A 25,941-nucleotide genomic window follows, 5' to 3' on the forward strand; every position below is an offset into this window, starting at 1 on the left:
CAAAACCTGAAACTGAAGTTAATCCAGAAACTTCAAATATCAGAAACTGATTTCAGATCAGTTTTATGAGAGGATCAAACATTTGACATTAAAGATTCAACACTTTTTGTTTTGTAGCAAAATAACTAGTTAGATACATTATTACAGCCACAGAAGTCAAAATTAGAGAAATATTTAATCTTATTTAGCCACAACAGTAATAAGTCTTTCATTTTTTGTTTTAAAATGTTTTAGCACATAGTTTAGTTTTAAATGTTATTTTTAAAACCTAGAAAAGATACAAGTTACTGTCAGACTCTCCATAATGCTGAGAGAATATCACATCAAACCTTTAATATGAAAAAAAATGATTTAAAAGAGCCAAAACCTCTGATCACATCCAGGCCTGATATGAATCAGAGATCAGGATCAATTTTCTGCATTTAGTCAAAACCAGTAAAACATTTTCTGCTTCAAACAGCAGCAAACAGAAACGGCTCAGCTTCATAAAACAGAAACGCTTCGGCTTCAGGTTCAGACTGGAGATCTGCTGATGAAACGTTTCAGGATCAAACCTCCCCAAACAAATAAATAAACTGTCCGTCTCCTTATTGGGCGTTCAGCAGACGGCAGGAGGAAAAACGCCGCAGGTCAGAGAGCCGAGCTGATTCATAAATCAACATTTTCTATGAATCCAGGCTGAACAAACATGGGCGGCTTCAGCAGAGGAGTCTGTTAGAAAACACATGGCTGAGTTTCCTCAGCTCAGGTTCAACTCAGATCAGGTCAGAAGGAGATTTTCACACAGATCCTGAACATCTGGAGTCTGAGTCGCTTTCACCTCCACACCTACATCCATCCTGAAACCATCAATCCATCAGTTCATCGCAGTTTGGAAAATCTGGATTTTACCCACCAATGAACTCCTGGAGCTTCCATGTCTCAGGCGGCCATCTTGTTGTGTTTTACAGCTTCTGTTCATTTGGACTTTGAATTCAGGTTAACTAACAAAATATAATGGTCAGATGGTCTGTTACAAAAATAAAGTCATATGACAATAAAGTTGAAATTCTGCCAAAATAAACTCACAATATCAATAGAAGATGGTTGAAACATTAGAATGAAATAGTACGGTTATAAAAAATCCAACATAAAAAATAAGAAATTAATTATCCAAGTTTTTTTTTTTTTTTGCCATTTCATCCGAAAGACGAAACATCCGAAAGGAAATAAACTGTTTAGCTTTTTTGCATTTGCTGGATTTGAACGAGCAGTTTGAACTATAATTTCCTTTTCTGCGTCTTTTTGCACTTTTTAAATATTTATTAGATTCTCTGAATTCACACATCGACTGTTTTCATGCAGTTTGGCGTCAAACTTTGTTTCCAGCAGGCGTCAGCAGAGACACCTCTCTGTGGTCCTGCAGGCGCCAATCAGACGCTTCTAAACCGTAGACATAATATAATATAATCTAAACCGTCTGCAGAGCGTCAGACGTGGCATCGCGTGTCGGTGCGCAGGCTTCCGGGGGGCGGAGCCTTCCTGCCGTCTGCGCAGCCGAGGCAGGAAGGAAGCAGCGGCTGCAGCAGACTGCCCAGGCCTTTTCGGAAGACGCTGTTGGAGAGGCTGTAGATGAGGCAGTTGCAGAAGCTGTTGCTGATTGCTAGCCACGTGGTGAGAAACGACGCCACCATGTGGCGGTACAGCCCGGCGCTCTCCAGCAGGAAGTAGAGGATGTAGGGCATCCAGAGCACGTAGAAGACGCTGGTGATGCGGAACAGCACCATGGCGTAGCGCTTGTCGGTGCAGCCGTCGCAGCGCTCGCCACCAGTGGGCGTGGCCTGCGCGCCGAAGCGGGCGTGGCGCTGGCTGATCTCCCGGGTGTGCTGCCGGCAGATCCGGAAGATGCTCCCGTACGTGAAGCAGACGGTGAGCGCCGCCGGCGCGTACAGCAGCGCCACGATGAAGGTGCTGAACGTCGGGTTGGTTCTCCAGGACTCGGCGCACCACTGAAAGACGTCGCCATGGTAACCGGGCTTCCCCCAGCCCAGGAAGGACGGCAGGAAGACGAGGGCGGAGTAAACCCAGATGAGGACGATGCACGCCCGCAACCGGCACGGCGTCACCAGCGTGGCGTAGGACAGCGGGCGGGTGATGGCGATGTAGCGGTCCACGCTGATGCACGCCAGCGACGCCATGGAGACGCTCTTCAGCACAGAAACGGCGTAGCCAAAGGCTTTGCAGGCGAGCTGCTGGTTCAGGCCCGGCAGGCAGCGCAGCAGCGACAGAGACGGCACCAGGCAGCTGACGCCCACCAGCAGGTCGGCGCACGCCATGGTCTGGATGAAGTGTCCGGTGCTGTGGTGGTGCAGCAGCGGCGCGCAGTGGAAGACGAAGATCACCAGCAGGTTCCCGGCGATGATGAGCACAGCGAGGAAGAGGATGATGGCCACCTCCAGCAGGCAGGTGTCCAGGCTGGGGGAGTAACCCACCGCTCCCAGCAGGCAGAACAAAGGAGAGCCGCTCTGGTTCGGACTGGAGGAGGAGTTCATGTTGGGTCGGGTTCAGCGCCACACGGCGGTCATCCCATCTTTAAACTCCGTTCCTTCAAATCCTCAACATGTTTGTCTGGTTTGGTGCTCAGGAAACAAATCCAGGTCATTGTCCTTCAGTCAGCATCTCAGCGGCCGGCCGCGCAGCAGCAGCTGCCCTCAGACATGATGCAGCCGGACTGCGCTGCTGCTGCAGGCGGGGAAACGTGAGCATGAGGGCAATAAGGAGGAACAATGAGGAGGAAGAGTGATGCTGCAGAGCACCTCGTCTTCCTCTCATCCCCTTACCCTGAGGTGAGCTCGATGCACAGCCGTCCAGACGCCGCCACCTTCCTTCATCTGCTGCCGGGAAACGGAAACACTCCAAACACGTTGAGCTTTTCCTCAAACCGACTCCGGACAAAACAAAGACAGGCGGCGTTCCGGCCGCAGGGTCCCGGCATGGAGGGAGAGGAGCAGCTGCCTCTGCTGGAGCGGCTGGATAACGATGGACCCACAATGCCTCTCTCCTCTCCTCCCCCTGCTTCTTATCTCCTTCTTCATCCCTCCTCCCTCCTTCCTTACAGACTTTTCCCTCCTCCTCTCTCCATGGTTTCCTGCTTTCTTAGAGAAATGCCTCCAGTGATTCCAGCTCTGTGTTAAAGGTAATGAACATGTTAGGACGGGTCAGTGGGCTCTGAAACATCTTCATTACATTTTTCTTATACAAGGAGATTTTAGTCTCAGTTCTGCATTTTCAGCTGTTTTATGACGTCCTGTCACTTTAAGTCATGCTGCTGGCCACGCCCCCAAACTCAATGTTTACACTCATATGTGAAAAAGGCTGCAAACAAATGCATAATTATATAACCATACTTCTTTGAAAAGCAGAAGTGGAGCCTCCTGCACAACCAATAAAATGCAGCAAGTGGTTTCTGGAATGTAAGTCAACAACAGAACACTTTTCTTTTCCAGCAGCCATTGTACAGCAGTAAAACCAGCTGACCAAATGTGCTGGAAGCTCTCTTTGGGTTGCTAGGCAACGGGCTGGGCTTCGCTGGGGTTGCTAGGTAACATGCAGTGCCAGCTGACTTATGACATTACATTCTGGAGGTTTTTAAATGGCTCTTTTTCCTGACTTTAGCCAAACTGTAACTTCAGGACAATGGAAGGTTTCAGACGCTCAGCCTGCAGTCGACACTGCGGGTATGAAAGAGGAGAAACACAAGGAGCGTCACGACCTGCAACAAACTGAGACAAACAGTTTCCATAACAACATGTCGATAATGAAGCCGCTTCACAACCAACGTTTCTGTTCTGGTTGACAGAGAGTTCAAGGGTCACCAGTCAGATGTTTGGCTGTTTTTTTTTTTGTTTTTTTTTTTGGATATTATCCTTTTTGTTTCTCCTTTGTTCTTCCAGGTTAAAGGTTATTGATGCCACATCTGCTCAGCTTTACATGGCAGCTGTGTTTAGTGATCAGACATCAGGATGGTTTCACCTCTGCAGCTGGAGGTGAACAGGAGGATCACCGTGTGACTGGATCATGTGAGGCTCAGCCTGCTGCTGACCTGAGGCTCAGAGCCGCAGAACAGAAACACACAGAGACATGAAACCAGCAGCGTTAAAACGAGGGTTTATGAGCAAATCAACACGCAGCAAAGACTCGACACTCCAGCTGAACATGAAGCACACAGAGCTCGCTCTGTTTTCTAAACCACTAAAAAGAAAAGGAAACTTTTCATAAAAGATGAGATATCTTCAGATTCTCTGTGTGGCAACAAAACAAACCTGGTTGGAAAACCTCCAAAGCAAACAGACTCAGCAGAAACATGATAAACCCACCATCCTCCCTGAAACCTTTCATTTGAAACAAGATCATTAAAATGACCCCAGTGGCTTAAACAGAGATCCTCCTCTGACTGCAGATGATCCCAGCCCATCCACACCTTTCAGATTTTTCAAAAACTGTTGATCTCTGCAAAATGATGTGATGAGCCTCAAGAAAAATAACCAACATGTACATCCAAAAAAACTTCAGAATAACCCAAATCACTCAACTCTAAAATGATATGTAGATATTTGCCAACTTTCTTACTATTCCTGTTTAAATCTGAGCTGGAGATGTGTTCAGGATGAGTGAAGCTCTGGGTTGAGCTCTTCCTGTGTTTAAAATGCTCAGAGAAGCTGAGGTCAACCTGTAACTGGAAACTCCAACCCAGTATCTCTGCCCACAGAGACCAGAGGAACATCAACATGGAGACTGAAAGGTGACCGTCTAAGAACCAGACCTTTGCCAGGAAACAATCAAACCAGGTGACCACATCATCCTCCATGGAGAGGTTAAAGGGCATCAGGCCTCAGGCAGTCAGGGCTGCCAGGGGCACCAGCTTAAAAGTTAGACATCACCAATGAAGATATGGGAATGTTGAAGAAACCAGTCGCTGGCCCTAAAAGACTGAAATATTTCACTATTTGAGTCTTTTAGGATAAAAGAACAAAAGTAGGATCCTGAAGATGCTCTGGTGGACTTCAGTCAGATCAACCCAGGATGCAAGTGTCATGTGGGAGGAGATTCATCAGGGAAACTATTGGGAAGCTTAGCAGACATGATGACAGAACAAAGAACAGCAAGCTTACAGGATCTGGAGGAAGACCAGGTTCTGCCAAGTCCTGGATTGAAACCACATCCTGAAATCTGCACCGTGAAGAGCTGCCACTACCAGAACCTACATGACCAACTGGATCCACCAGCAGAAGCAAACACCACTCAAGATATCGGACACATTATACAAACCAAGGGAGATGAGGAGGAGACTGCGAGGCTGACCAGGGATCCTCCGCAGGTGGTCTACGTATTTCGCCATCATCAGCAACGTTTCATCATTTCCTGCCACCAATCCTGGAATCTGTGCTGCAGAAATCCACAGCTGAAGCAAACCAGGTCAAAATGAAGAACAGCAAACCCATGGTCCCATGATCTGTGGAAGATGTTGGGAGGTCACAGCTCTACCTTCTTACTGTCTTTAACCAGATTGTTTCCAGGAACTAACCTCCCCAAACAAACAGTTTCCATTGGAAAGGCAAAGGGGAACGTCACAGAGTGCACCAGCTACCGGCTGGTAAAACTCCTGAGTCACAGCACACCGCCTCCCTGCTGAGGGAGAAACATCCAGAATCAGCCAAGAAGCTCCACATTCCTCCAGGCCACTAGGGGGAGTCTTGAGTATGTAATATTACCTGTGTAAATACGCAGCTGTTCTATATTGTAAAATACTTTATAACACACATTCTCTTTCTTCCTCCAGTCTTCTAAACATCCTTTTAAATCATGACATCCTGTTTGATTTGGTTGTCGACTCCCCCTAGTGGTCTGGAGGACTTCTACTTTGTGGATCAAGTTTCCAGGATTTCATATGATGTTACTGATATTTGCAGAATTTTATTTTTGGTTCCTGTTTGCATCATTCATCTGTTTGCAGGATGTTTGCTGTGTGGACAAACCATCATACAGAAGAGTTAAGGTTCAGCTCTTTACTCCTCATTTCAGTGAAAAACAAAAGGAAGCAGGATAACTGTAACTGTTTCACAGGGTTTGAACTGTTTCATATGTAGCTCTTCATGCTCTATGCAGCAGAAAATAATCAGACGTGTTGATTTGACTTCCTGTCTGCTGCAGGTAGTAACAGGCTGCATCCTCCTGCAGCGCTGAGCTTCGGCTGACGGTTTGTTCAGTCATTTATTAGTTGTGCAGACATGAAGCAACTCTTAAGTGACTGTGGCACCAGGAACTCCCCCCACCCCCACTACCATGTGAACATGTGCTTAAAGTTTATTCAATTCCTCTGGGAGCTCCTTCAGGTCAACTGTTACTGTGGAGCTAAAAACAGAAAAGAGGAAAACGAAAGAAAGGAACTGTGACATTTTATAACACAGTCAGTGATGCACTGACTGGAAGAAACCAGATTTTACTGATTTTAGCCTCAAACTGAACCTGGAGATCTGAGTATAAAATGTAAACATTTAAATGAGACTGTTCAAAAACCCGCCTGGTGATTAACGCAGCGTTATGAGTCTCTGGCTGTCAGATGCTCCAGTTACTGTCTGTAACGTCTCTACACTTATTGGCACCACTGACGCCCTCTGGTGGCCAGTCTGGGAACTCCAGTCTCCTTTCTTGAGCCAATTTCAGCACAATCAGCTCGTTTTGTCTGTGAACAAATTATTTAAAATATTTATTTTAACTTAAAACATTTAAATATTTATTCTGCTCTCAGTCTCAATGTAAAGGTGGAAATAATCATACCAACAGATCTGAATAAATTTGCAGAAAAAAAACACTTTACAAAAAAGTGTTTTCAGTATAAAGATCATGTTTGTTCAGTTTAAATAAAAATAGAACATTTCTGAGAGTTTTTTCCATTCTAATAATAAAAGAATAAAATCACAGAAACAGCTTCCAGGATCTTTGTCTGATTCAAAGAGATGAAACCCACTGAGTTTAATTTAATTAGAGAAACATCTGATCATTGAAACAACAGAATAACTGTTATAATCGCGTTTCTCTTTTCAGATGAATCTCCACTGGGTTAAACGTTGTTCTCAAACCTGCTTCAAATGAAAACTCACAGGAAAGATCCTCATTTTATCAGAGCTGATTTACACCAGAAAGGCAGCAATTTTAGACTTTATTCGGTTCATCAGTTCATTGGTTCATCATGGTGTTAATAAATAAATCCAGAGTGAAAATGGGAATAAGGAAGGAATGAACTGCTGCTTCACAGCTTGCAGATCAGAAACATCTCCATCACCAGCAGCTTGTCACAGCAGCCGTCCTCTGAATTATCGCTGCAGCAGCAGAAGAGCAGAGATGTGAGTGTGAATAAAAAATGTGTGAAGGATAAAGTTTTATCCTCCAAGTATAAAATAATCATGTTCATATTAGTTCATCTTCCTGCAGTTTTTGTGTCACTGATAGTGAAAAACGTGTTTGATCTGAAAAACTAGTGATTTATTCAGTGACAGGAGAAATGAAAGGAGGTTTAAATTTAAACTCTGCAAAATGCAGACAAGAGAAAAAATAATTGAAATGGGAACAAATCCTGATGAATTCAAATGTAACAGCAGATTTTCAGACTGAATAAAACAAACAGCAATAAAAGACACAAAAAAGGTTTTTACCATTTAATTCATCCAAATACAGTTGAACTTGTCTGAAACTCTTTGGAGCATTTTCTACACTAAAGGTAAAAAATGAATGAATCTCAAAAATGGGATTTTTTTATCTGAACTATATGAGGTGTAAAATAACTGTAAACTAAGCCCCCCCCCTCCCCCCTCAGTGGAGCCCATGTTTTTTGGTAATAATTTATGTCATAATATCAAAAACACACAGTTTCACTATGAAGGGATTTGTTTTTACAATAATATATATTTGATAATGTATGTAGAAATCATTATGGACAAAAAGACAAAATAAAATGCTGTTGGGGCCCTCTGGTGGCCGCGGTAGGTACTGCAGCTTCACCAGTAACATGAGCTGCAATGAGAATCCAAACGTCCGAAGTTCCGGTCAGAAGTTAAATTAGCAAAACAAATAAAGAGGGAGAATAGAAAAAAGCCAAGATTAAGACTTTTTTAATGAGCCTTGGTAATGTAATGTAATGTAAAGATTAGTAAAGCTGCTAATAGAAAATTAGCTTGATAGCGACCTGGAATGGTCCAGTTCAACAGCCAGACATTTATGCTAGGCTCTTTGTGTTTGTGAGAAACTGACAGAGGTGGGACCAAGTCACTGTGCTGCAAGTCCGAGTCAAGTCTCAAGTTGGGAGCTTGGAATTTCAAGTTATTTTGAGTCTTTAAAAAAAATAAATAATGTTCCAATTATGCTAAATGTAAATAATAGACCATGTGTTCTTTTTAAAATCAAACACGCAATGACCTTATTGCAAATAAAGCCCAGTGGTTTTGAATTTGGATGTGATGGTAAAATAAATATGTCAGTCCAAGTGGGGTTAAATCTACAGCCAGTTTCACATCTCAGTTTTGATAAAAACATGTTGCATGAATCAAACTTGCCACAAAATAATGAGCTGCATTACCATCCAGAAACACTCAGCACTACCCCACAGCGTTACCTTCAGGATCCTTACAATTGTACTATTTTTACTTTTACAGCGATTTCTGAAAGAAAGCAAATTTACTAGATTTTGATTTGTTTTCTAGTAAAATTATACCACTTGGAAATGATTTCTGTGACCATCATGCCGCCATTTGATGAGTTTTAAAACTGGAAAAAACAGTAAACTTACTGCACTGACTGCGGTAAACAATCCAGCATAGGTGTCTTCAAAATACACCTGTACTGTCATTTTGGATTTGATAAGAATTTGGGAAAGGTCTCTGTCCAGTGCTACCGTCAGAGGAGGGGGGAGTAAAACTAACGTAAGAGCCGTGGGGGGAGGACGGGATATTTATGGGAAAATACGGGAGCAGAGTGGAAAAGGGATGTAAGAAACCATAGTTTCCCTCATGAATCCACCATCCATCCTGTGATGGAACTGGACCCAGTTCATCATTATGATGGGACAGAGAGAAACGTTCTTCCCTGAGTTCAGGTCCAGAACCTGCTGTCTGATCTGGAGCCCGCTCACTATCCAACAGCTTCCTGAGCTAACACGGTGCACATTAGCTTCCTTAGCTAACACAGTGCACATTAGCTTACTGAGCTAACACAGTGCATATTAGCTTACTGAGCTAACACAGTGCATATTAGCTTCCTTAACTAACACGGTGCACATTAGCTTAATGAGCTAACACAGTGCACATTAGCTTACTGAGCTAACATGGTGTACATTAGCTTCCTGAGTTAACACAGTGCACATTAGCTTCCTCAGCTAACACGGTGCACATTAGCTTACTGAGCTAACACAGTGCATATTAGCTTACTGAGCTAACACGGTGCATATTAGCTTCCTGAGCTAACACGGTGCACATTAGCTTACTGAGCTAACACGGTGCATATTAGCTTCCTGAGCTAACACTGTGTATATTAGCTTACTGAGCTAACACAGTGCATATTAGCTTACTGAGCTAACACGGGGCACATTAGCTTCCTGAGCTAACACAGTGCATATTAGCTTACTGAGCTAACACGGGGCGCATTAACTTACATAGCTAACACGGTGCATATTAGCTTTCTGAGCTAACACGGTGCATATTAGCTTACTGAGCTAACACGGTGCATATTAGCTTCCTTAACTAACACGGTGCACATTAGCTTAACGAGCTAACACAGTGCACATTAGCTTACTGAGCTAACACGGTGTACATTAGCTTCCTGAGTTAACACAGTGCACATTAGCTTACTGAGCTAACACGGTGCACATTAGCTTCCTGAGCTAGCACGGTGTACATTAGCTTCCTGATCTAACACGGTGGACATTAATGTTGATACATTTGAATCACCGGATTTAAACAGCATGACTAAACATAGCACACATGTGAAAGATAAGCAGTATCACCAACGTAACCCAGAGTTGCTAACACGACGTTAGCTAGTTCGTTGGCAGGAAGGAAGCAGCGTAAAAACAGAGGGACGGTCTGCGTCATTTCACTCATACGGGATGAGTGAAATGAATTAATGGGGCCACTTTATAGATAATGTGTTTTAAACTTTAAGACTTTGGGTAAAATATCAAGTCTTTTCAAGAAAAGAGCTTCAAGTCAAGTCAAGTCCGAGTCTTTGAGCTTTTTTTCAAGTCAAATCTCAAGTCTTGATTTTAACAACTTGAGTCCAAGTCATGTGACTCGAGTCCCCACCTCTGGAAACTGAGTTTAAACGTTAAATGAGTTGATTCTCATGGTGGCTCTGTACATTTCTGAGGTATTTTTGGCTTCAGAATGTTTGATAACAATAACTAAAACTTCTCAATGTCTGACATTGTCTAGCTAAATGTTTCTACGTCAGGCTACATGGATGAGCTGCTCTGTGCTGTAGTTGGGATTTGCTGTTTGCTGCTGAGCAGAAGCATTTTGTGGCTAAAACAAACATTATTTTTCTAAGTTATGTGAAACTTCTGTTAAAATCATTTGAAGGCTCAGAATCAGTCTGGTCCCGGTCCAGATTCTAACAGTCACTGTGTGGAAACAGGAAGTTGCATCAGGAAATCTTTTGCATCATCAGTGGCAGAACCTGCAGATGGATTCATGTGATTATCTGTAATGTTTCAACCAGATTAACCAGATTAAAGACCCAAGAAGACTCCAGAGTTGACCTGATGTGGGTCAGATCAGCTGAAAAACAAGGCAGAGAAAGTCAGAGCAGCTGGAGCATAAAGACAAACCAACGACCTCTGACCTTTTTATCAACTTCATTCCCAGTTCAGAACCTTGGCTGAACCTTCACAATGCTGGCTGAATGTATGAGGCTCAGGATCTTTGTGGGATCAGAACCAGCACAGCAGAATAATAACAGAAAACTGAAATACAGAATATTAGGATGTAAAAACCTAAAACAGGAAACCAAGATGGCTGACCAAACCTGGACTACAAAGAATAATTTCATCAGATGTTTCTTACACATGACTGTAATAAACAGGAAGTGGAGGCTGAAAACTAGCAGGGAAATGGAGGAAGGTTTTCAGGAAAGTGTTGCTATTAGTTGTTAATGTTCTATAAACAGTTTATATGGACAGAAACAGTCCTGATTGGTAGAACTGTTTCTGTCCTGATAAACAAACTAATCAGTCCGGTGAGTCAAATCTTCACTACATCAGAACTTATTCAGTAAATATGTTTCCATCACCACTTCAGCACATGAACTCATTTCTGGAAAAACAAAAACTGCCTCAGAGTAAAAACTTGTTTTTAATTTGAGAAACTTCTTTCAGTTTAACAGTTTAATATTATGTAAATAAATTGTGTATTGATGAATAAAAAACAAATCAATTGAGTGAACAGAAAACAGAGAAACTGAATCTGAATATTAATTTTCATTTTTCCTGCTAGCATGAATCATTACAATTAAAAACAACAAAGACAAGAAAACCCAGTTAAGAATCTGAGATCTTTATGAAATTCTGTAAATAGTTTTTACAAAACAGTTAGAAAAAAATAATAGAATGTGAAGAAAAGTCAAATTATAGTGAGACAGATTATTGAATGAAAACTGATGATAAAATATTTTGTCCAGTTTGAAAAACATTTTCTCGAATATTTTCTAAATTTTCTCCTATATTAAAAACTGGGATTAAAACATTCAAAAATTAACATATTTTTGTATAAATTTCACAAAATTAACAGCAGATCCATTAAATGATGTTTTAATTTTGAATGTAGTTTTTTAGTAACACATTTAGATTCTGATTTTCAAAAACGTTTAAAAAAATCTTCAATAATCAAAGATGATTATTAATAATTTCATCAGAATATTGTTCAGACTGCAGATAGAAACTCTGAACTAAAAGTGTAAAAATAATTCAGAAATTAAAAACACAAAACTTTGAACTTTAAACAGAAAGATCAGTTTGACAGATTTTGATCTCAGATGTTTTGGCATCAGCAGATTTTCCAACACCTAAATAAGGGAAGAGTTTCTCAGTGAAAGTGTCTCTGTGAGTGCAGATGTGACTCTTTTCTTCAGAGTCGTAGAAGGAAACCTCCCCTCCGTCATAGTCCAGCTGGATTCTGATCCTCTGGAGACTCTTATTCACTGTCACAGTCTGACCAGCAGAACCATTAGTGTATTTTCCATCACGATGCCATAAACACCAGATTCCATATTTTGGTGAAGCATACCTCTCTCCCTTTCTGTCAACAGACTCTTTAACCAAACCCAAAGCCCAGTCAGGATGATCTCCCACCTCCACCTCCCAGCTGTGTTTCCCTGAGCTGAAACCCTCAGAGCCAAAAACATTGGTGTAATTAGTGTTTCTCTCTGGATTATCAGGAAGTTTCTGCTTTGTGTCTCCATTTCTCACCCTGGTCAGATCATCAGACAGGTAGAGCCATCCACTCGCTGTGTTTGGGTCCAGAATGACGGGGCTGAACTTCACCTGGTCCTTCATCTTCTCCCAGACTCTGAAGGACAGGTTGCCCAGGTGTTTGGCCACATCTATCAGAGCTCCTGAGACCAGCTGTGGATCTGGCAGTGACCTCTGACCTCTGGCTCTGCTCTGAGTGGCTTTATAACTGCTGAGGAACGACACGTTGTCTTTCTGCAGCTCTTCTTCCACAGCAGAGATGCTGTCTGACAGAGAGGAGATCTGCTCCTCAATCCTCTTCATCTCTCCCATGATAGTCTTCCTCTTCTGCTCCTCTTCCTCCCTCAGAGCTGCCAGTCTGGACTCCTCTTCCTCTCTCAGGAACTGGTGGAGCTTGTTGAACTCTGCTCTGATCTGTCTCTCTGTGGACAGCAGCTGCTTCTTGGAGTGTTCAGTCATATCATTGTATGTTTTCTCCACTTGTTTGTGTTTCTTCCTCTTGTCCTGCAGAGACTTTAAGTCAGATTCCAGCTGCTCCTTCAGATCTCTGACTGCTTGTTCAACAGGAACCACTTTGTGACTCTGGTGGAGAGAAAACTCACAGACAGGACACACAGCTCTCAGCTCGTCTTCACAGAACAGTTTAGGGTCTTCTTGGTGTTCACTGCAGACCATCAGCTGCTTTGCTCCTGTTTCTGTCTCTGATGATCCAGGTTTCTGTCTTCCAGTGAAAGATTCAGCCAGTTCCTTCAGAGAGAAATTTACTCCTGGATTATCCTTAGAAGATTTCCTTTTGCAGATGGGACAGTTCTTGTTTCCAGTTTGTTCCCAGAATTTCTGCAGGCAGCTTGAACAGAAGCTGTGGTTGCAGCTCAGAGACACAGGATCTCTGAACGTCTCTGAACAAACATGGCAGCTCAGGAAACGTTCAAACAGAGCTCTCTCTGCCATTCTGGACTGAAATCCTCCAGAACCAGAACTCACCAAGTCAAAGTTTCTGCAGATTTTTCTTTAGATTCCAGTAAACATTCGTGTTTCAGCTCAGATCTCCAGCCTGTAATGGCGTCTCAGCTCCGTTCAGCTCAGTTAAAATACTTTCATTTTCCTCTCAGTGACGTTTCCAGTCAGACAGGTTGTTGTGTAACATTCAGGTGAACTCTGTGCTTCTTTTACTGCAGTTTAATTTCCTTGTTCAGTAAAGAGCTGCCTTACATTTTAATAATCAAATTGTTTTTAATCTAAACCTCGAAAAGGAACACAAATTATTTGCTGAAACAATAGAGAGATCAACTCTTGAGTTTCCCTTGAATTAAATTCAGCATTAAATAGTTTAATGTTTTTATCTTCAGCTGTAAGTGAAAGATGATCTTTGTTTATCTGATGCTGTAATGTTTATTTTAAAAAAACAATCTGTCATTTGCAAATCTCTTTTTTTGTTGCAGATTTTTCAGTTTATTTTCCTGCAATAAAAGCTTCAGGTTTCCCAGTTAATCCATTTGATCATGAATGTGATTTTTGCCTCCTGCTTGTTACAGGGAGTCACTTAAATATGTGAGCAGTGAAAACAGTTAATTTATGTTTTTACCCATTTAACATTTATTAACAGGAAAAAACTGAGAACTGACTTTTAATATCAGAGGTTTTCATGTCCGTTTTAAAAACACATCTAAGATTCCCTGTGGGATCAATAAGGGATTTTCTAAATTGAATTTAAATTTCATGCATCGACACAAAGCCGCAGCTAAACTGGAAGAACCAGAACCTCAAACGTCTCAAACCGAGGAAATATCAGATGATATTAGACAAAATTATTTATTTGCTTTGTGAAGTTTTTCACCAAACTGAACAAACTTGACACATTTCTTCTTTTTTGTATCTCAGAGTAACAGAAAGCTGTTAGTATCTGTGTTTCAGAGCTCCCCGTTGTTTCGGGTCGGGACAGAGACGGTTCTGACGGGCCTGAAGCCGCTGTAGCGTCCGTCTGGACTCGGATATTCCTCCCTGATCCTCTGGACGCAGCAGCTGGGGATGACAGGGTGGGAGTCATCAGGAGGAACCCCAAACCTCCAGCTGATGAACTGCCTGTAGGCGCAGTGGCGCAGGGCGGCGGGCTGCGCCCCGCCAGCAGGGGGAGACAGAGGGTCCTGGTAGAGCAGGACGGCCTGCAGCAGCCAGCGGTCCAACACCAGCCGCCTGAACGGAGGAGACGAGGCGATGCAGGCGCCGTCGCTCCGCCTGCAGCACAGCTCCTCCTGGGGGGCAGAGGAAGTGCAGCAGCCGCATTTACACCAGCCTGGCTGGCGCCGTTTGGGGTCAGAGGTCGGTTTCTGGTCCTGGGGAGGCTGAGCGTCCACGTTGACGTCCGGCTGCAGGAGACAGAGAGCGGCTCTCAGGTGTCCCGAGTCCTGCAGAGGGGACAGAAATGTCTGCAGCTTCAGGAATGAAACTCAGATTATGAATTATGAGACATTTAGAGTGACAGGTTTTGGTTGAACCCGACCAGTAAGAGTCCAACTGGAAAAGCTCTAATGAACAAGTCTGAGCATAAAAAGTTTAGCAGTGCTGCACGGCTCAGTGGAATGAGCCACAATGAAAAGTCATTACTCTGCTCTGGTTCTGGTAGAAAAACTAAATGTTTTGTTCTGCAGCTAAAACCCGAGTCCAGCTCTGCTGCAATGACTCTGAAGGAAAAACCTTAAAAATTACAATGATCCTGGTTTGAGTCTATTTTGTTTGCATCGTTTTCTAATCACCATCAAATTCAGCTGGAAATTATTGAAATTAAACGTATTAAAATGAATTACAGTGTGAACAGTGGAAAACCTAAAACTGCAGTAACTTCATGTTGAAGTGGTTCATGCAGGTTTGGACCGGTTCTGTTCTGGTTTCTTAGAGAACCAGCCTTACCTTGCGTGGCAGAACCGACATGGGTTTTATGTTTTGGAGACTCTTCTTGCGCGACCTCTTGACCAGCCGCAGCTTCTCTTCATCGACGTACGACACGCAGAGGATGCACTGCAACACGGGCAGAGGGATGATGGACTTCAGGTACCGATCGCTTTGCCCAACAACGCCGGGTCACATCCTCACCTGCTGCGAGTCCGGGACCGACTCCACTTTCCTCTCAGAGTAGTTCTGTCCGACGTCTGCAGAATAGCAGCTGGTTTCCAGCAGCCAGTCGATCAACACCGTCGTCTGGGGGTTTAAAACAGACTGGAGAAAATCAACGACTTTATTCCAGAACCACTGGACATCGTCTCAAAACTGATGTCAGACACAAAATGCTGAGCCGTTAGTGACATCTAGTGGCAGGGGTATTAATTACAAGCCTTTCTCTAGTCAGTGAACATAAACGGACTGCAGATCCGTCCATGTCAGTCTGAAATGTTTTCGTCGTCTGTAGATGTGTGACTCCTCACCAGAGCGTAGTACGACAGCGTTGACCCGATGTAGACGATGAGCTGAATGAAGCTGAACTTCCCCGCCTGGAACACAAACCAAACGCTTAGATTTTATCTCCACAGCATCAACCAAACATTCAGAAACACGGAGGCCAGGAGTTCCTCAGGGTGGAAATAATTATCCAATTCTGGGATCAATAAAAACACCAGACCTTAAATGCTGCCACCAATCAGAACAAAGCAAGAAAACATCTTGTTTCAGGAAAATGTGTTGCTTAATACGGACATTTTGTCCAAACATTTTGAGGACCAAAAATGTTACGTTGAACAACGAGGAGGAATCAGAGCCACCATCTAGAATTAAACATTAATGATCCTTTAGTTAATTAGAAACTACAAAATAAAGGCCTGACAGCAGAAACAGGAAAAAGTGGCCATCAACAACGCATAACCCCGTCCACGGTACGGACCACCAGCGGTCTGAGAAACTTGAGGACATTAAGAAAGTTGGACGGAAGGATGAGGGAGATGACTCTGTTGTTTCAGGGTCATTACATTCAAGAATCTTTAATCTCTTTAAATACAGCGTCTCCTTTTCTATCAGAGATCTGACCGTCTTCCAAACCCAAAGATCCAAGCAGGAACGTTAAATTAAAGGTCAGATAAAGACCAACCTGTCCGAACACCATGACGTCGAATCTGATCCCGAAGGCTTTGTAGAGCGTTCGCTCCTCCACGCCGTTCACCGTGTTGTACTTCGCAAACCTGAGGAAACGAGAACAAGTTTTGTTGTTACATCAAATCTATTCAGCCAGAACCTCCAGGTGTTAATCACTCAAACTCTTTGTTGTCACGGTTTCCATGGCGACTGATGAACTTATGACCTTCACCTGAAGTTGAGTCCGGGGTAAAGCGTCTTGTTGCTCTCCCTCTCGTCCAGCCGTCTGAAGGAGTATCTGGGGAGGCAGCGCTGCATCAACCGGTCCAGGTTGCAGTCCCATTTGATTTGGATACCGATGACGCCCCCCTGTGGCCAACAGGGGAAACAACAGTTAACCCCTTGGACTCCTACACATTTCTAATTTAATATTTTCGATATTTGCTGTTGATTTTCAGGCTTTTCTGTATGAACCAAAAATATGTTACCAGCCCCAGACCATCACACTGCCACCACCATGCTTTACTGTAGATATATTACTTTTTGGAGATGTTATCACTACTTTTACTTTAGGAGGTTAAAGCTGTTAGAGTCAATGTTGAAGCTTTTTTCTCATTTTTAGAACAAAATTCTCAATTTCAAACATGAAAATGGCTTTTTTTGTTTTACAAAAAAGCACAAAAATAAAAACCTTTAGTGCCAAAGCAAAATATAATTTTTACAAACTAACGACAATTAAATGAACATATAGCATAAAATGAGTTAATAAACAATCACCTCCTGCAAGTCAGTTTTTAAAAGCTGTTCAATTCTTACTTATATAACAGGTGGGAGAAATGCTTCTTCTTCAATAAGTCAATAAAACCCATTTTAGTTCAGAGTGAAAATGATGAAACATCATCAGGAACCTTTAAACATTCGCCTCACAAACTGAAGTTCGCTGCTTCCCGTTTTTATTTTTAGCATCAGTTTCATTTCTCTCTCAGGACAAGCAAAGGTCCAAACAGGGAAACAGGAAAATCTTTCTGCTCCCATCCTGCATTCAGCCGGTCAGATAAAAAAATGTTTTCCAGAGCATTCTGGGGGTTCCTGCAGAGCGCCTCTACCTCCACAGCCATGTCGGAGAACTTCTCCCCGGCCTCTCGCACCATGTCTCCCAGTCGGAAGATGGGGCAGAGCGAGTCGTTGGCTCTGTGGCAGCTCCTCAGGTAGGCGTCGTTCATCTGAGGGAGGATGTTCCGACTGCGAGACAGATCCAGAGTCAGAGAGTCAGGAAACAGCCGGCTGAATTTAACCGACCATAAACTTCTTTACATCCATTCTTTATTCCTAGTTAATGGTCTTGAGACAACATTTGTTGTGCATAATCTGAATTTAAAAGGCTGAGAGAAACTCCTGGAGCGTCTGATGGATCTGAAGGTTGAAAAAGTTCCTGAAAAAGTTTCAGAGTCTCACCGGATGAAGTTGAAGGCTGGAAATCTGATGTTGTTCTTGATGAGGACGGTGAAGTTTTCAGCTGCTGCCAGCAGAGCAGGTCTGAAAAATAAATGTTTGTTATCACATAAAAAACTGTGTAAAAGTCCTAAATCATCTTAGGCAAAACCAGTTCCTGCAGTCTTGATCAACAGTTCTTAAGAGTTTCTGAAGTTCTTTCAAAATAAATTCACTTAATGGAAAAACACCAATTTAAAAACAAACTTTTGTCGATAAAAAGTTTTGGTGCTAAGATGAGGTGCATTTTTTGTGTGAAATTGGTTTATTTCACAAAACTTTATCCTGCAAGTATAAAATAATCATGTTCATATTAGTTCATCTTCCTGCAGTTTTTGTGTCACTGATAGTGAAAAACATGTTTGATCTGAAAAACTAGTGATTTATTCAGTGACAGGAGAAATGAAAGGTGTGGATGAGGTTTAAATTTAAACTCTGCAAAGTGCAGACAAGAGAAAAAACATAATTGAAATGGGAACAAATCCTGATGAATTCAGATGTAACAGCAGATTTTCAGACTGAATAAAACAAACAGCAATAAAAGACACAAAAAAGGGTTTTACCATTTAATTCATCCAAATACAGTTTTACCTTTAGTGTAGCATTTTCTACACTAAAGGTAAAAAATGAATGAATCTCAAAAATGTGATTTTTTTATCTGAACTATATGAGCTGTAAAATAACTGTAAACTAAGGGGCCCCCTTAGTGGAGCCGATTTTTTTGGTAATTGTTGTGCTCCCTTTATGAAAGTGTCAGTTCTTAAGGTACAGCCACCACGAGCATCCGGTAAAGGATGAGAGGAGAGGTTGCAAGTCCAAACTTTCTTTAATAGAGCTGAGAGTGATTTTTAGTCATTGACACGCTCCCAGGCTCTTGAACAATCTCTTAAACAGCTTTAACGATCTCTGTCGATTACTCCCGTGAACTTTCTAATTATCCAACACTGAACATGTGCTCTAACAAAAGTAACAGCTATTGGTAGCCTGAAATTCCAATGAACCAATCACAGCAGACATTACTCAGACTGCTTGCTGAGCTCTTAAAGTGATATACACAAAGTTACAATAGTCCATTTTCAACAGTAATAATTTATGTCATAATATCAAAAACACACAGTTTCACTATGAAGTGATTTGTTTTTACAATAATATATATTTGATAATGTATATAGAAATCATTATGGACAAAAAGACTAAATAAAATGCTGTTGGGGCCCTCTGGTGGCCGCTGTAGGTACAGCAGCTTCACCAGTAACGAGCTGCAATGAGAATCCAAACGTCCAAAGTTCCGGTCAGAAGTTAAATTAGCAAAACAATGTCTCAAAAAGGACTTATCCTTCAGAGGGGAGGGGGGGAGAAAGAGGGAGAATAGAAAAAAGCCAAGATTAAGACTTTTTTAATGAGCCTTGGTAATGATTAGTAAAGCTGCTAAAAGAAAATTAGCCTGATAGCGACCTGGAATGGTCCAGTTCAACAGCCAGACATTTATGCTAGGCTCTTTGTGTTTGTGAGAAACTGACAGAGGTGGGACCAAGTCACTGTGCTGCAAGTCTGAGTCAAGTCTCAAGTTGGGAGCTTTGAACTTCAAGTTATTTTGAGTCTTTAAAAAAAATAAATAATGTTCCAATTATGCTAAATGTAAATAATAGACCATGTGTTCTTTTTAAAATCAAACACGCAATGACCTTATTGCAAATAAAGCCCAGTGGTTTTAAATTTGGATGTGATGGTAAAATAAATATGTCAGTCCAAGTGGGGTTAAATCTACAGCCAGTTTCACATCCCAGTATTGATAAAAACATGTTACGTGAATCAAACTTGCCGCAAAATAATGAGCTGCATTACCATCCAGAAACACTCAGCACTACCCCACAGCGCTACCTTCAGGATCCTTACAATTGTACTATTTTTTACTTTTACAGCGATTTCTGAAAGAAAGCACATTTACTGGATTTTGATTTGTTTTCTAGTAAAATTATACCACTTGGAAACGGTTTCTGTGACCATCATGCCACCATTTGATGAGTTTTAAAACTGGAAAAAACAGTAAACTTACTGCACTGACTGCAGTAAACAATCTATTTACTGTCAATATAATTTCCCAGCATAGGTGTCTTCAAAATACACCCGTACTGTCAAATTTTGGATTTGATAAGAATATGGGAAAGGTCTCTGTCCAGTGCTGCCGTCAGAGGAGGCGGGAGTAAAACTAACATAAGAGCCGTGTGGGGATGAACGGATATTTATGGGAAAATACGGGAGCAGAGTGGAAAAGGGATGTAAAGAAACCAGAGTTTCCCTCATGAATCCACCATCCAACCTGTGATGGAACTGGACCCGGTTCATCATTATGATGGGACAGAGAGAAACTTTCTTCCCTGAGTTCAGGTCCAGAACCTGCTGTCTGATCCGGAGCCCGCTCACTATCCACCGGCGTCCTGAGCTAACATGGTGCACATTAGCTTACTGAGCTAACACAGTGCATATTAGCTTCCTGAGCTAACACGGTGCATATTAGCTTCCTTAGCTAACACGGGGCACATTAGCTTACTGAGCTAACACGATGCACATTCGCTTACTGAGCTAGCACGGTGTACATTAGCTTACTGAGCTAAAACGTGCACATTAGCTTACTGAGCTAACACGGTGCATATTAGCTTCCTTAGCTAACACGGTGCATATTAGCTTCCTGAGCTAACATGGTGCACATTAGCTTACTGAGCTAACACAGTGCATATTAGCTTCCTGAGCTAACACGGTGCATATTAGCTTCCTTAGCTAACAAGGGGCACATTAGCTTACTGAGCTAATACGGTGCATATTAGCTTCCTTAGCTAACACGGGGCACATTAGCTTCCTGAGCTAACACGGTGCATATTAGCTTCCTTAGCTAACACGGTGCATATTAGCTTCCTGAGCTAACATGGTGCACATTAGCTTACTGAGCTAACACAGTGCATATTAGCTTCCTGAGGTAACACGGTGCATATTAGCTTCCTGAGCTAGCACGGGGCACATTAGCTTCCTGAGCTAAAACTGCATATTAGCTTCCTTAGCTAACAAGGGGCACATTAGCTGACTGAGCTAACACGGTGCATATTAGCTTCCTTAGCTAACACGGGGCACATTAGCTTACTGAGCTAACACGGTGCACATTAGCTTTCTGAGTTAACACGGTGTACATTAGCTTCCTGAGCTAACACGGTACATATTAGCTTACTGAGCTAACACAGTGCATATTAGCTTACTGAGCTAACACAGTGCATATTAGCTTCCTGAGCTAGCACGGTGTACATTAGCTCCCTGAGCTAACATGGTGCACATTAGCTTACTGAGCTAGCACGGTGTACATTATCTTCCTGATCTAACACGGTGCACATTAGCTTCCTGAGCTAGCACGGTGTACATTATCTTCCTGATCTAACACAGTGCACATTAGCTTCCTGATCTAACACGGTGTACATTAGCTTCCTGAGCTAACACGGTGCACATTAGCTTCCTGATCTAACATGGTGTACATTAGCTTCCTGAGTTAACACAGTGCACATTAGCTTCCTGAGCTAGCACGGTGTACATTAGCTCCCTGAGCTAACATGGTGCACATTAGCTTCCTGAGCTAGCACGGTGTACATTAGTTTCCTGATCTAACACGGTGCACATTAGCTCTCTGAGCTAACACGGTGCACATTAGCTCCCTGAGCTAGCAGGGTGTACATTAGCTCTCTGAGCTAACACGGTGCACATTAGCTCTCTGAGCTAACACGGTGCACATTAGCTTCCTGATCTAAAACTGTGGACATTAATGTTGATACATTTGAATCACCGGATTTAAACAGCATGACTAAACATAGCACACATGTGAAAGATAAGCGGCATCACCAACGTAACTCAGAGTTGCTAACACGACGATAGCTAGTTCGTTGGCAGGAAGGAAGCAGCGGGAAAACAGAGGAACGGTCTGCGTCATTTCACTCATACGGGATGAGTGAAATGAATTAATGGGGCCACTTTATAAATAATGTGTTTTAAACTTTAAGACTTTGGGTAAAATATCAAGTCTTTTCAAGAAAAGAGCTTCAAGTCAAGCATTTTTTCAAGTCAAATCTCAAGTCTTGATTTTAACGACTTGAATCCAAGTCATGTGACTCGAGTCCCCACCTCTGGAAACTGAGTTTAAACTTTAAATGAGTTGATTCTCCTGCTTGGCTCTGTACATTTCTGAGGTATTTTTGGCTTCAGAATGTTTGACAACAATAATTAAAACTTCTCAGTGTCTGACATTGTCTAGCTAAATGTTTCTACGTCAGGCTACATGGATGAGCTGCTCTGTGCTGTAGTTGGGATTTGTTGTTTGCTGCTGAGCAGAAGCATTTTGTGGCTAAAACAAACATTATTTTTCTAAGTTATGTGAAACTTCTGTTAAAATCATTTGAAGGCTCAGAATCAGTCCAGTACCGGTCCAGATTCTAACAGTCACTGTGTGGAAACAGGAAGTTGCATCAGGAAATCTTTTGCATCATCAGTGGCAGAACCTGCAGATGGATTCATGTGATTATCTGTAATGTTTCAACCAGATTAACCAGATTAAAGACCCAAGAAGACTCCAGAGTTGATCTGATGTGGATCAGATCAGCTGAAAAACAAGGCAGAGAAAGTCAGAGCAGCTGGAGCATAAAGACAACCAGACGTTCACTGGACGCTCCAGATGTTCCTGACAGTCAGTCACTGGTTTACTGGTTTAATGTTCATTAAAATCAGATTTTCTGCTTTTCAGAAGCAAAAGAAATAAAGTAATAAAAAAAGAAAACAATTTGAGAAGCTAAACCAAGACGAGGGGTTTTATCTCTAAATCCAGAACAACGACCTCTGACCTTTTTATCAACTTCATTCCCAGTTCAGAACCTTGGCTGAACCTTCACAATGCTGGCTGAATGTATGAGGCTCAGGATCTTTGTGGGATCAGAACCAGCACAGCAGAATAATAACAGAAAACTGAAATACAGAATATTAGGATGTAAAAACCTAAAACAGGAAACCAAGATGGCTGACCAAACCTGGACTACAAAGAATAATTTCATCAGATGTTTCTTACACATGACTGTAATAAACAGGAAGTGGAGGCTGAAAACTAGCAGGGAAAATGGAGGAAGGTTTTCAGGAAAGTGTTGCTATTAGTTGTTAATGTTCTATAAACAGTTTATATGGACAGAAACAGTCCTGATTGGTAGAACTGTTTCTGTCCTGATAAACAAACTAATCAGTCCGGTGAGTCAAATCTTCACTACATCAGAACTTATTCAGTAAATATGTTTCCATCACCACTTCAGCACATGAACTCATTTCTGGAAAAACAAAAACTGCCTCAGAGTAAAAACTTGTTTTTAATTTGAGAAACTTCTGTCAGTTTAACAGTTTAATATTATGTAAATAAATTGTGTATTGATGAATAAAAAACAAATCAATTGAGTGAACAGAAAACAGAGAAACTGAATCTGAATATTAACTTTCTGTTTTCCTGCTAACATGAATCGTTACAATTAAAATCAACAAAAACAAGAAAACCCAGTTAAGAATCTGAGATCTTTATGAAATTCTGTAAATAGTTTTTACAAAATAGTTAGAAAAAAATAATAGAATGTGAAGAAAAGTCAAATTATAGTGAGACAGATTATTGAATGAAAACAGATGATAAAATATTTTGTCCAGTTTGAAAAACATTTTCTTGAATATTTTCTAAATTTTCTCCTATATTAAAAACTGGGATTAAAACATTCAAAAATTAACATGTTTTTATACAAATTTCGCAAAATTAACAGCAGATCCATGAAATGATGGTTTAATTTTGAATGTAGTTTTTTAGTAAAACATTTAGATTCTTATTTTCAAAAACATTTAAGAATCTTCAATAATCAAAGATGATTATTAATAATTTCATAAGAATATTGTTCAGACTGCAGATAGAAACTCTGAACTAAAAGTGTAAAAATAATTCAGATATAAAAACACAAAACTTTGAATTTTAAACAGAAATATCAGTTTGACAGATTTTGATATCAGAAGTTTTGGCATCAGTAGCATCAAAAACATAAAAATAAGGGAAGAGTTTCTCAGTGAAAGTGTCTCTGTGAGTGTAGATGTGACTCTTTTCTTCAGAGTCGTAGAAGGAAACCTCCCCTCTGTCATAGTCCAGCTGGACTCTGATCCTCTGGAGACTCTTATTCACTGTGACAGTCTGACCAACACCATTAGTGTATTTTCCATCACGATGCCATAAACACCAGATTCCATATTTTGGTGAAGCATACCTCTCTCCCTTCCTGTCAACAGACTCTTTAACCAAACCAATATCCCAGTCAGGATGATCTCCCACCTCCACCTCCCAGCTGTGTTTCCCTGAGCTGAAACCCTCAGAACCAAAAACATGGTTATACTTCGTGTTTCTCTCTGGATTATCAGGAAGTTTCTGCTTTGTGTCTCCATTTCTCACCCTGGTCAGATCATCAGACAGAGAGAGCCATCTACTCGCTGTGTTTGGGTCCAGAATGACGGGGCTGAACTTCACCTGGTCCTTCATCTTCTCCCAGACTCTGAAGGACAGGTTGCCCAGGTGTTTGGCCACATCTATCAGAGCTCCTGAGACCAGCTGTGGATCTGGCAGTGACCTCTGACCTCTGGCTCTGCTCTGAGTGGCTTTATAACTGCTGAGGAACGACACGTTGTCTTTCTGCAGCTCTTCTTCCACAGCAGAGATGCTGTCTGACAGAGAGGAGATCTGCTCCTCAATCCTCTTCATCTCTCCCATGATAGTCTTCCTCTTCTGCTCCTCTTCCTCCCTCAGAGCTGCCAGTCTGGACTCCTCTTCCTCTCTCAGGAACTGGTGGAGCTTGTTGAACTCTGCTCTGATCTGTCTCTCTGTGGACAGCAGCTGCTTCTTGGAGTGTTCAGTCATATCATTGTATGTTTTCTCCACTTGTTTGTGTTTCTTCCTCTTGTCCTGCAGAGACTTTAAGTCAGATTCCAGCTGCTCCTTCAGATCTCTGACTGCTTGTTCAACAGGAACCACTTTGTGACTCTGGTGGAGAGAAAACTCACAGACAGGACACACAGCTCTCAGCTCGTCTTCACAGAACAGTTTAGGGTCTTCTTGGTGTTCACTGCAGACCATCAGCTGCTTTGCTCCTGTTTCTGTCTCTGATGATCCAGGTTTCTGTCTTCCAGTGAAAGATTCAGCCAGTTCCTTCAGAGAGAAATTTATGTCTGGATAATCCTTAGAAGATTTCCTTTTGCAGATGGGACAGTTCTTGTTTCCAGTTTGTTCCCAGAATTTCTGCAGGCAGCTTGAACAGAAGCTGTGGTTGCAGCTCAGAGACACAGGATCTCTGAACGTCTCTGAACAAACATGGCAGCTCAGGAAACGTTCAAACAGAGCAGTGTTTTCAGCCATTTTGGACTGAAATCCTCCAGAACCAGAACTCACCAAGTCAAAGTTTCTGCAGATTTTTCTTTAGATTCCAGTAAACATTCGTGTTTCAGCTCAGATCTCCAGCCTGTAATGGCGTCTCAGCTCCGTTCAGCTCAGTTAAAATACTTTCATTTTCCTCTCAGTGACGTTTCCAGTCAGACAGGTTGTTGTGTAACATTCAGGTGAACTCTGTGCTTCTTTTACTGCAGTTTAATTTCCTTGTCAGTTAGAAAGGAGCTACTTTACATTTTAATAATCAAATTGTTTTTAATCTAAACCTCGAAAAGGAACACAAATTATTTGCTGAAACAATAGAGAGATCAACTCTTGAGTTTCCCTTGAATTAAATTCAGCATTAAATAGTTCAATGTTTTTATCTTCAGCTGTAAGTGAAAGATGATCTTTGTTTATCTGATGCTGTAATGTTTATTTTAAA

General features: G+C 41.9%; 4 protein-coding genes across 4 annotated transcripts; all 4 read right to left on the reverse strand.

Annotated features, from left to right (window-relative positions):
• Nucleotides 1–779: 779 nt before the first annotated feature.
• Nucleotides 780–3,345, reverse strand: LOC106933538 (putative G protein-coupled receptor 21). Its single transcript, XM_015012829.2, has one exon. The coding sequence runs from the start codon at nt 2,529–2,531 to the stop codon at nt 1,470–1,472; it is 1,062 nt and encodes a 353-aa protein (XP_014868315.1). The 5' UTR covers nt 2,532–3,345; the 3' UTR covers nt 780–1,469.
• Nucleotides 3,346–11,359: 8,014 nt separating this feature from the next.
• LOC106933135 (nuclear factor 7, brain-like) lies at nt 11,360–13,609 on the reverse strand. Its single transcript, XM_088008605.1, has one exon. It carries the CDS (start codon nt 13,442–13,444, stop codon nt 12,020–12,022), a length of 1,425 nt encoding a protein of 474 aa, XP_087864731.1. The 5' UTR covers nt 13,445–13,609; the 3' UTR covers nt 11,360–12,019.
• A 682-nt stretch (nt 13,610–14,291) lies between these two features.
• Nucleotides 14,292–18,109, reverse strand: LOC148157577 (P2X purinoceptor 7-like). Its single transcript, XM_088008606.1, has 8 exons — nt 18,008–18,109; nt 17,659–17,794; nt 16,785–16,921; nt 16,569–16,659; nt 15,913–15,978; nt 15,584–15,688; nt 15,401–15,508; nt 14,292–14,898 (listed from the first exon to the last, which is right to left on the reverse strand). Exons 2-8 carry the CDS (start codon nt 17,773–17,775, stop codon nt 14,404–14,406), a joined length of 1,119 nt encoding a protein of 372 aa, XP_087864732.1. The 5' UTR covers nt 17,776–17,794; nt 18,008–18,109; the 3' UTR covers nt 14,292–14,403.
• Nucleotides 18,110–23,405: 5,296 nt separating this feature from the next.
• On the reverse strand, nt 23,406–25,654 carry LOC148157578 (nuclear factor 7, brain-like). Its single transcript, XM_088008607.1, has one exon. It carries the CDS (start codon nt 25,485–25,487, stop codon nt 24,063–24,065), a length of 1,425 nt encoding a protein of 474 aa, XP_087864733.1. The 5' UTR covers nt 25,488–25,654; the 3' UTR covers nt 23,406–24,062.
• Between the last annotated feature and the right edge of the window lie 287 nt (nt 25,655–25,941).

This window comes from Poecilia mexicana, unplaced genomic scaffold (assembly GCF_051168715.1).
Source record: "Poecilia mexicana isolate PSO_F unplaced genomic scaffold, ASM5116871v1 scaffold_9, whole genome shotgun sequence".
Classification (NCBI taxonomy): domain Eukaryota; kingdom Metazoa; phylum Chordata; class Actinopteri; order Cyprinodontiformes; family Poeciliidae; genus Poecilia; species Poecilia mexicana.